At 43.8% G+C, this 11,256-nt stretch overlaps 1 protein-coding gene across 1 annotated transcript in view; it reads right to left on the bottom strand.

Moving 5' to 3' along the window:
* Positions 1-10,945, bottom strand: part of gap43 (growth associated protein 43) — a 15,163-nt gene extending 4,218 nt beyond the window's left edge. The window contains exons 1-2 of the mRNA XM_024258189.2: positions 10,651-10,945; positions 3,832-4,450 (exon numbers count right to left, since the gene is read on the bottom strand). Coding sequence (XP_024113957.1) covers positions 3,832-4,450; positions 10,651-10,680 — 649 coding nt within the window. The 5' untranslated portion in view covers positions 10,681-10,945. The remainder of the gene's footprint in view (positions 1-3,831; positions 4,451-10,650) is intronic.
* Between the last annotated feature and the right edge of the window lie 311 nt (positions 10,946-11,256).

The raw sequence follows: 11,256 nt of genomic DNA on the forward strand, positions 1-11,256 counted from the left end.
AGAGAAATCAGGCTGGGAAGCATGAAGTTTGAGGTAAAGTGGGTGCTAGTGAGTAGCATGCTAGCTTGTTGTTGGTCGTACATAAAAAACAAAAAAGAAAGTAGTTATTCGCACGTATTTTTTCTAAATACATCCTGCCAATGTTGAACTGGTCGCACGGACCGGATGAAGACCCGCTAGAATATGCAGCTCAGGTTCTGCTCCGTTACACAAACACCGAGGAGAGCAGACGTTAGAGAAGGAGCTGTCAATGAAAAATAATTAATAATAACCCCAGCAGACCTCAACACTTTTTCTTTTCTTTAAAAAAAAAACAAAACTTTATTGTAAACATCAGTTTCAGTACAGAAAATCTGCAAATTAGCCAACTCGTTTGTTACAGTTGTGTGACGTCATCACTAGTCGCAAGCCCCCGAGCCGATCTGACAGGCCGAGCACATCTGCTACCTACACCTTTGACTTTGACACATGTGGTTTAAAGGGTTAGAGACTTTCTCTTTTCAAAGTTGGTGTTTTTAACATGTTCTTGTTGCATTTTTCTGATGATTGACGACACATATAAAGAAACTTAGTCTTAAAATTGCTTTTCTGAGTCTGTCTTCATTCAAATCGTTGTGAATAAGGAAAAAATACATATTGAAAAAGAGCGTATGCTAAGAGATCCATGTTGTTCTCGTCTGAGTTCTGATATTGCTCGTCATTTTTGTTGCACCGGTGTGGTTAAGTCTGGGGTTGTGGGGGCTGTAATCTAGAGTGAAAGCATGTAAACAGCATCTTTCACCAGAGGAGAGAGGAATAGGGGCGGAGTTGCTCCACAACTATATTCCCATCCAGAACTCCCATGTAAATTGTATTTCTGTGATTTGTGATGCACCAAGATCTCGGCAATGGAAGGGGAGGGGCTCAACTGTTGGCTGATGCCAGGCACATTTTTAATGAACGCCTGCCACTCTGCAGAAACTATGTCCTAGAAAACAACAAAGGCTTTTGATTTAGCCTAAAGACAACATCATCATGATTAAAAGACCATCTAAAGATGACCAGAGCGAGACTTTAAATGTATTTTGCGTTTCACTCATGCTTAGATTTAAGAGTAATTCTCTAAAGACAAAAGTTTTTAGTCATGCTCTCCAGATCTTAATATTCAGATGTTTTCTTAATTAGTAGGTCACTCTCAGATAGCGCCCACTTTAACAGACTTCCCCACTGTGGGTTGTGACCAGTAAGGATCATTAATCATTCATTTAAATCAGCGCACCTGTTATGCTGCTCTGCTCCATGCGGGCTGGTTATCCCACCGAGGTGGTAACCATGACAACTGGGATACAGCGCTGCATAGGTGACCTATTTTCCGTGTAGTTCTCCAGTCCTCATCTGTGAACACCTCTCACCCGCATCCAGCGTCCAGACGGAGCATGCTCAGTTGGCCCCCTGTCTGACTCGTCAGCCTTTTCGGCTGTTCGATTTGGTCTCATGTGTCGTTGGGGAGCGACCTCATTTCCTCAAGTGTTTATGCTTCCGTTTAAATAAACGCTGCATGAGGATCAGCGCTGCTGTCGTTAACGGCGCTCGAAGCCATCTGTGATGTTCACCAAGTGTGAGGAATTACAGAACACGCTGCTTTTGTGTGAACAGCCGAGCTCCTAACAGCAACGCTACAAACTGCCACACAGCACCAATCCTTTTGTTGTGTCCTGAGCTTTTCTTCATCTCGGTGTCACTTCTGTCACGTACAGGTTGGGATACAAGCGTTCTAAGTGAAGGGGAGCTGAGTCTCTGTGTTAACTGGTGATGGTGGACCACTGCCAAAGATCTCTGAACCCAGACACCCAACAAGCAGTAATGTGCTTGTGGATCCTGCCAAGTAGACTACATGAAAGCCTTACTTCATTATTTTTACTGTAAGTAATTGTGTCTTGGAGTTCCTGGATGTGTTTTTGTCTCTGAACTCAGTGGCCTCAGAGATGCTGAGAAGGCTCGTCCGCTGAAGCTAATGTCTCATACGGGATGTCTGAGGGGGAAACCTGTATGGGTCACACAGGTGGTCTGCACGAAATGCTACGTCACACCGGACATGTGATACGTGCTGAACACGGGTTCTTGAACGTGCGTTTAGCATTATGGTCAACTGTCACTACCTGATACAGTAGAAGGCTTTTTCTTTCACAGCTTTTTTACAATTTATGAAAGACTTGATTTCATATTATTTTGTCCGGGACACAAACTGCAATAGTTATAATTGTTCATTTCCCCTTCATGGTCACTTTTCAAACAGTTGGCACTTCAGTGGACTCCATCCATGCGTCCGTCACTACCAAATCCCTGATTGATCAAAGTTAACCTGGTTTAACTTTCAACGCCCGTTCAATGGACGCACATTTTGTATGTAGAGCCCAAAAGCCAACACATTCTCATCGCTAAGTCAAATTAACGTTTGGTAAAGGATCCACTTTTTGACGTTTTGGGTCTCCCCAACTCGTCGGCTTGTGATGTGCTGGCTGTTCACAAAATCAAGGGTCCGCAACCCTCGGGATATGGTACTGGATGCACACTGGTCCTCGGGATGGGTTCAGTACCGGTGCTCTAACCTTAACCCAGTACTGGTTCGTGTCCGGTCATGGTACCAGATGTAGTACTGGTCCTCTGGACTTATCCAGTTCTGGTAACCTTCAGACAGCACTAGAAAATGGCAAACGCTCTATATAGTGAGTAGGGAAGGAATTCTGACTTAGCCGTAGGTCAGGGGTCGGCAACCTTTAACAGTAGAAGAGCCATTTGGGTTCGTTTTCTACTGACCAAAACCTAGAAGGAGCCGGATAATCTTAATTTAGCCTTTAAGAAATTTGGATTTGCATTCATGACCTTCTTTTTTTAATAATAAATATGAATTTTGTCTATTTTTTGGCACAAACAAAAGCAAAAATATAAAAAAGAACCTAGCATCTCTCAAAATGTGATTTTTTTTTCTGATCAATGTTGTGCAGCATAAGATAATATGTGCTTTTAACTCATAAAAGATCAAAGTTTTGCTTTTCATATATAATCTGTGCACTCTGGTGGAAGTGTTGAACAAACAAGACGTCTTCAGGTCAACAGGATGTAAAAACCTACAAAGTTTATCTTATACGTGCACCTCGGCCGTCAATTATAAATGTAAATAATCTAACTTTAATGAATGCTAATTAAGAGATCCTTATTAAAAAAAAAACCCTATTTAATTTTACATTTCTTTTTTTCTTTTCTCCTCTTTGTCCTCAGCAGTCTTACACTGCTGGGTTTTGTTATTTTAGTTTGAGGTTGAACCTTAGTAGTCTTAGTTTGCAGGCTTTAACGGTCGACATGTCTGGATCAGCAGTCTCCATGACTTATTTTATGATTGGTCATAGAACCACCATGGAGAGATAAAAGAGACACATGTGGATCTGGAGCTGCAGGTTGCAGACTCCTGCCGTAGAGTTATTGTGAACACAGTTAATAAAGTTTGACCGACTGATGGACTTCTCTCTGACTCTTTTGTCTCGCTTCATATCCCTTCACATGAGTTTGACAATAGACCATTCATTGATGCTGCGTCTTATAAGCCCTGTAGTGCAGAAAATACGGTACATTATCCTTATAAATACCTAACTAAACTACACACACAACAAGGGTATGTTGTATTTACATGATGTTCCTTAAGTTGGCAGTAGAAACCTTTTTAAGGAAACTGCCAGACACATCTGCACTACCTACAAGATGCGAGCACGCCTCTCTATGACAGCCCAAAAGCGTGTACGGGTAACCCTCATACGGATCATAACCATAAACGGATCACTGTTACTATCGGCTTACCTTGTTTATCTTTTGTTTGGTTAGGCTCTTCCTCAGCTGTCGGGCTGACAGCAGCAGGCACGTCGGCTTGTCTGGCCTCCTCCTTCTTCTCCTCGCACTTCTTGTCCTCCTCCTTCTTCTCCTCGGCTGTGGTCGTGGTGGGACTCTTGGCCGCCGGAGCCTCCACCTCTTTGGGCTTCTCCTCCGCCTTCGGCTCCTCTTTCTCAGGTTCAGAGGGCGCCGTGGCGGTTGTAGGAGCAGATGGGGCCGCCGCTACAGGAGAAGTGGCTGCGCCTGCAGGAGAGACAGCAGCTGCCGGAGAGTTAGCTGGTTTGTCTGCCGCGGGGCTTTTGGCTTGGTTTGACTCCTCCTTCTTCGCCTCCTCTCCTGCAGCTTCGTCCTGCTTAGCAGGTGTCTCCTCTCCCTCCGCTTTCTTTGTCTCCTCTTCTCCCTCCTTCGCCTCATCTGCAACAGGACTGTCTTCTTCCTTGTCCTCTTCTCCGTCTTTCATCTTTTTCCGAGTTATGTGTCCACGGAAGCTAGCCTGTATTTTGGTGGCTGCCTTGTGGGCCTTGTCCTCGGGTTTGTTGGCGGTGCCATCCTGCTCAATCTTCTGGTCTGCATCCTCATTTTTCTCCACCTGATGGACAGCACACAGTACAGAACATTAGCAGCTAGCAGCAGCACTTACAGAGGAACCCATTGGAGCTGTACTGAAGGAAAAAGAGAAAACCTCATGCTCTTTCATCCCAAATACTCATGTGATGACCCGGAAGGTCAAAGGTCATGTACAAACTACTACAGGAGAGGTTAGAGAGGAAAGTGGGTTAAAGTGAAGACATGTCAGAACAGAGCCAACCAAAGGAAGGACGACACACTGATATTACCTTTGGTACTCACATCCATGGCTGCTCATCGAACAGTGGGCTGTGTTATGAGTCATAAACGTCTAATGAAAAGAAATCAAATCAAAGCATGAAATGAGTCAGTGAGCATGCAAACAAATCAAGGTAAAGTGTCCACAAGGCTTAACTGATCGAAATGAAAATATCTGAATGAAGTATAATGATGCAAAATGTACTACGTCTGATAGTTTATATGACAACGTGAATAATAAGATCTACGGTGGCCCAGAAGTCCAAATCCCACCAACAAATCACTCAATGCAAGAACATATATAAAACAAATGATAAGTAAACAACTTCTTAGATATAAAAAAATGACACAAAATAAAAAAGAAACATTTTGGAAAAATAGTAATTTCCAGAAAACAAAATGAAATGTTGAAAATACTGAAACTGGAAAAGGTAGGAACTACGGAATGTCACTAATGATGTTCTTCAAACGCCTCTTCAATGTCTGATTATTAATAAAAGTTTATGACTCGTACAGAGCATTTCCAGTATTGCATCATGCCAAATCTCTTTCAGGTGGTGCAGAGGTAGAGTGATCAACCTCTGGTCCAAACATCACAGGTTCAATTCCCACCCATGTGTCAAGGAGTCCTTGGGCAAGACACTGAAGCCCACACTGCCTCTGGTGGTTATAGGTTAACGCCGGCGTTCAGCAGCAGCGCCGCCATCAGTGTGTGGATGGGTGAACGGGACAGTAACTGTAAAGTGCTTTGGGCCTGCTGAGAATGTAGTGAAGCTCAGTGGCCTTGTGGTAGAGTGTCCACCCTGAGATTGGAAGGTTGTGAGTTCAAATCCCGGCCAAGTCAATTTAAAGACCCAGTTCCTCATGGGTCAAATGCAGAGAACAAGTGGGACTTTAAATAAGTATATACCATTTTTTCACAAACATCATCATCCAATCAGCAATGTTCCATAGTACCTACCCTTAATGCTTATTTAATGTTTTTAATTTTTTAACATTTAATTGCATTTTTTAAATTACTTTTGTTTATTTATTTATTTATTTTTTGCTTCATTCATTTGGAATTGTGTTTTGTAGTGTCTTCTCCAAGACCCTACATTAGTATGCAGAGTATTCATGTATTTCTAAGCAGATGTGTCTAAATGTGTAAACTCCAACTTAAATTGAATAAAATTGAATTGAAAGACTTGAAACAAAAATTGGAATTGAATTGAATCGATTCTGGAACGACTGGTGATACCCAGCCCTTGATTTGTGATCTGAAATATGTTTCTGTGTTGAGTTATTTGTTGGTGTGATTTGCACTTCAGGGCCACCGTACAGATCAGGAGTGTCATTATACTAAAAGAGAAGATGGCATAAACATAAAAAAAAGAAAAAAAGATATGTGTACATTGTCTATGCGGGCTTTCACTTAGTGGACTAAAAAATATAAAGAAAGGCCATAAAATAAACACCAAATGAATCTTTTTTTCTTGATAATGGAGCTACAGCAGATAAAGTAATAACTGGGCTTAAATGCAAAGCTTCTCCCTCGACATCCATTAGTGTCCACCGCATTTTCTGCTAATGAGCGCTTCAAATTGGCAAATGTGAGATCCTCTAGCTGCAGCTCAGACTCTGACTCGCCAGTGAACAAGCATGAACCTCCTCAGCATTCACTCCCATCCGCCTCCCAGCCATCAAAGGTTACCTTGACAACCGGAGTGCTAACTCATCACGACTGCGTCTGCTGTTTCTCCCATGAAAGACTATATGTCACTCTGATTGGTGCGGCACCCGGATCCTCAAAGGGAACGGGCCAGTGGGAACCTGTAAATCAAGCTGAGCAATCAGCATAACTAAGCAGGGGTTCAGTGTGGGGGTTAGAGCACTCACGCTGCCAGTCTGGGTCAACAGACAGCCACGCATTGTTTGAGAGTTCAAGTCCGTCCGTGAACCGTGTACGTTTTCCTTCCTGTCGGTGTCTCTAATATAGTGCTCAGATTAGACAGCTGTCTGAATGACAGATCACTTCAGCAGGGGTGTGATTTAAAACCCTCTAAACCACATGTGTCAAAGTCACGGCCCGGGGGCCGGATCCGGCCCTCCTGGGTAACTATATCCGACCCACCAGATCATTTTATTTTTTTGTTATTTTTGTTATTTTATTATTGTTATTTAAGTTGATTTATTCTGTAATAATATTCCTGCCTTTTTATTATTCATATTTATGTTATAAAGTTAGGTTTTAAAAATTGGCATTCTGCTAGCTCTTTGGAGTATTTTGACATTTACTAAGATTTTTTTAGGCTTTTTGGAGTTTAGCTAATATTTCAGCTACATGCTAGCTGTTTTGGCTAATTTAGGCTTTTTAAACGGTTTTTTATGCTGTTTTGGAGTTAGCCTAATATTTACACGCTGTTTTGGCTAATTTACCCTTTTCTCAGTTTTTAGGCTATTTTGAAGTTTAGTCATTTTTTTTCAGCTACATGCTAGCTGTTTAGGCTAACCTATGTCTTTTTTTGTTTGTTTCTTTAGGCTAATTTGGCATTTAGCAAGTATTTTAGCTGGTTATTAGCTTCACCGTTTTCAGCTATCAACTTCTACGACCAAATTCAGCTTACAGCATTCACACTAGCATCATTACACGTAATGCTATATATCTAGTTTTTATTTATGTTAAAAAGTTATGGTTTTAACGTTTTAAAAATGTCGTTTTAGAGTGTTCAATAAATGTTTATCCCGGCCCGCGACCTAAGGGGTGTTTTGGCCCCTTGTGCGATTGAGTTTGACACTCCTGCTCCAAACTAACATATCTTCAGGGTCAGTGTGTCAGGAACATCCTCACTCTTCCTCCACCTCTATTTCCTCTGCTCGGCCTGTAAATTCTGGCCTTTTGTTCCTAATAAATGTCTTCCTCCTGATTCCATTTTCAAGTAATGTAATATTAATATTTGTAGAGAGATGATGTGCTGTGGGGGAGGGCTTTCAACAGCTCCTTGATTTACACTTTCAATCCATCCTGAAACAAGAAGGAGTGGAGACAAGACAGACAAAGCACCAGCGCCCCACCCTCCCTTCCAAGTAATACACCAGTCTCTGGTGACTTGTTGGGCTTTTATTAGTCTGATCTCACAGGTGCTTACAATTGCCAAAAAAATCCGACCTAAGCACTTAACTCTAAACAGAATTACTTACTGGCTGTGAGTCAGACGGTCAGAGAAAAGCAAATGAAGAGGGTGTTTGGGAATCGGAGGGGGGTGACCTCATATCTGGAGCGGAGAAGATGTCAATTACTGCAGAAATGGGGAGGTGTGATGATGACAACAGAATACCATCAAAGTGCTGCTGAGTAAGGCTGTGCCAAAATATCGCAATATTTAGTCCTGTGATCAATTCTCGATGGGTTCACACTAAGCATTGATCTTTTATTTTCATTTGAAGAGGCTGTAAAACATTATATTTCTTCGGTGAGAAGTTTTTTCGGAGGTAGAACAAAAAATGGAGATGTATTTTCTTAAAAAATATGTGTTCTTCTATATATTGTAAGTTATTAGAGATGATTTGTACTAATTATCGCGTATCGTGATATCATCGATATCGTGAGGTACCCAGTGATTCCCAGCCCTACTGCTGAGTGATCTCATATCAGAGATCATGCTTTTGTGTCAGCGAAAGAGGCATCATTGAAACCTTTTTTGGGGGCTTTGGTCACGTTCCCCCGCCTCTCCTGCGGGCGCCGTCCCTCCCCGCGTCTGTGCGGCACACATTTTCATTCATAAATACAGCAGCACGTCTCAAAGGCGCAGCACGCTGCAAGGTGCAGCACTTTTAAGTTTTCCCACATGGAGCCAGGGCTCTCTTCATTCATTTACAGTGAACACATTTGCATTTCCAGGTTAATTAAATTACCTCTCTGTAATTAGCTCTTTGTCTTTCCCGTCGTGCTTGTTAACACAATCGTTGTAGTACAACCCCTTAAAAAATGTTCAATTTCACATTTTTTTTGCAAGTCGTGTGTGATTTATGGTGACTGAATCTGTCATTGTGGCTGAAGCATGTGGCTTTGGATGGACGCCGGCCGCCATGAGAACCACGCCCCAAGAGCCGGCACAATCCCCCGGCTGGTAATTGGCCGCACCATCCCCCAAAGGTGACACACCGTCACAATCAGGCTCTGTCGGCGCTGTTCAGGAAGTGAAGGGGAAAAAACACAAGGGAAGAGACAGAGGCTGATGGTGACTTCATTAGCACAAAAGGACAGCCATGATCATGGTTTCCTCCACATTAAAGGACGGTTTTGTCACCTTGCTCCTCCACCCAGGTCAGGAGACAGAATTAGCATCAGTATGGGTGGTGTTGAACCCATTTTACACTTTTTCCTGCACTTTTAAGAGGTAAAATAAATGAGAATTCCAGTCAAAATCCTCTTTGGGATTGCAGCTTTCCTCCTCTCCTCCTGCACTCCCTCCAGACTGAAAGAGCAGAGGGTTCAGACTGCAACAACTGCCGAGCGTCTCCTCGTTCTGCCGTCTTTCACTCAGCATCTCAGTGAGCAAACTGCCACCCACTCATCCTCTCCGTCTTTTTTTCTCCTTTCTCCAGCACGCTCAGGCACAGCGGAGCACCACACCCTTTTTTTTTTTTAGCCGGCTATCTCCTGCAGATGAGAAAGAGAGAGGGGGGAGGCTCAGGTGCCTTTTTTTTTCTTTTTTCCAGGGATTTGACGAGCGACGCTGAGAGCCGCCGCAGCTTCTCTGTGTCGGTGCTTGAGAGGAGATGCTGTGTGCTAGCCTCGTTACATCCTCTTTAATTCAATTAGACCTCTCCCAGCCTGAACAAAGGCTCACTGATCTCACATGGGCTGGAGACCAGAGGGAGGGGAGGTGAAGGTGTATGAGGAAGGGGGCAGAAGGAGCTAAAGCCAAAAAAAAAAAAAAACATCTTTTCCAGCTATATAACATTTCGGTAGATAAAACGAAGACGTGGAGCCTTAAGGTTGCACACAAGTCTTTAGAAAGGGGTTACAGAGGATACCTACAGCTGAAGATGTTGCAAAAGCACTCAGAACTCCATAAAGACAGAAGCTAAAGCATGCTGGGAGCTCAAGCCCCCATGAAGACCAGAGGAGAAGCAGGAGCGCCTCACCCACATGGCTGCGGCGTGCAGCATGCCGGCTTCCCCTCGTGTTTCCTTCAACTTTTCCCACATTTGCAGCAAAGCCACCACTCCCTTTTTCTTTTTCCTCAACTCCAGTGCATCCTCCTCCTCCTGCTGCTTCTTCTTCTCCATCCAGAGCTAAAGTGACTCATCCCGCCTGACATTTAAGAAGCAATCAAGTGCCATCAGGAACCGGCAAATAAATGGTTTGGCAATAGCAGCAGGAAGCTCCAGAATGCTACCTCCTCTTCAGAGATACACCTTCCTTTTTATTACTCCCTCCTGCTGAGACTGGACTGGGTATTATTAAGCGGAGAACATCACCCTTTAAATGAGCACGCACTTCACACCGACAACATCCACTTGTAAAGCTGGAGGGCTATGATAATCCATTTATCCTCATTTATTCCCATTGTATTCCCACGAGGCCACTGACATGATGGTGCTGCTCACTCAATCTGTACCCCACCCTTTTTTCCCTCTTCCACACTAGAAATTCTCCTTCCTGTGCTGCTAAAGAATTGAAGAAAAATGGGAAATTTCCTTTAAATTTAAGATCAACATTTCACTTTTAATCACCATCAGCCTGAGATCTGGTTTCAGCCTCTGTGCGAGTGCACTGTGAGGTCTGAGCGGCATCCATTCATGAGGGCTAATCACATTAACTAGGCGTGTCTGGGCTTTGTAGATAGATTTCTATGAAGACAAGAGTCAAATCACACTCGCGTCTCCTCTAATCTCTCCCACGGGCGCCCTAATCTGACTGTAATCCGGCGCTGACAAAGTTCACAGTCGTTTTTATCAGAGAAAAGGAGAGTTTACCGGTTTGGTTCTTCTTATGCAGCACAGCATAGTTGGAGTTCCTCCTGCTTTCTTCTCTGCTTCTTTTTTCCCTCTTTTTTTTTCTCTGGTGCACGCTCTCAGTCTCGTGCCTCTCTCTGTGGCTGGCTGTATCAACAGCTAAGTGGTCCAGTGCATGTACTCATCCCAGTTTGTGCTCTGGATTCGGTCTGGCTGGGGTGGAACTCTCTGCTTGGTTCTTACTCGCTGCCTGACAATGCCTGTGAGCCCACCCTTTAAAAACCCCTCCCTTCTGCCTCCATCCCTCTCTCCTCCTCCTCCCCATCTCCCTCAGATTAGCACTCCTCTCTTCATCTCCTCGCCCTCCTCCCCGTCAGCGACCCCACCCAGAAAGGACCATCTCTTCATGAGGAACATCCCTTCCTTCACACACGTTAGTTAATGATTGCTTTTCTCAGATCCAAATTACCCAAAAAACAAGGATTTCTGGCACACACTCCCATCAGCAGAGAGGTGTGAAAGAGGGCGGCCATGCACGCTGATGCCGGCGTGTTAGACACACATGCAGACTTTCTGCTTTTAGGACACGTCACGAACACCACCAAACCACCCACCTACCCTCCCGCC

This window comes from Oryzias melastigma, linkage group LG13 (genome assembly GCF_002922805.2).
Source record: "Oryzias melastigma strain HK-1 linkage group LG13, ASM292280v2, whole genome shotgun sequence".
NCBI lineage: Eukaryota > Metazoa > Chordata > Actinopteri > Beloniformes > Adrianichthyidae > Oryzias > Oryzias melastigma.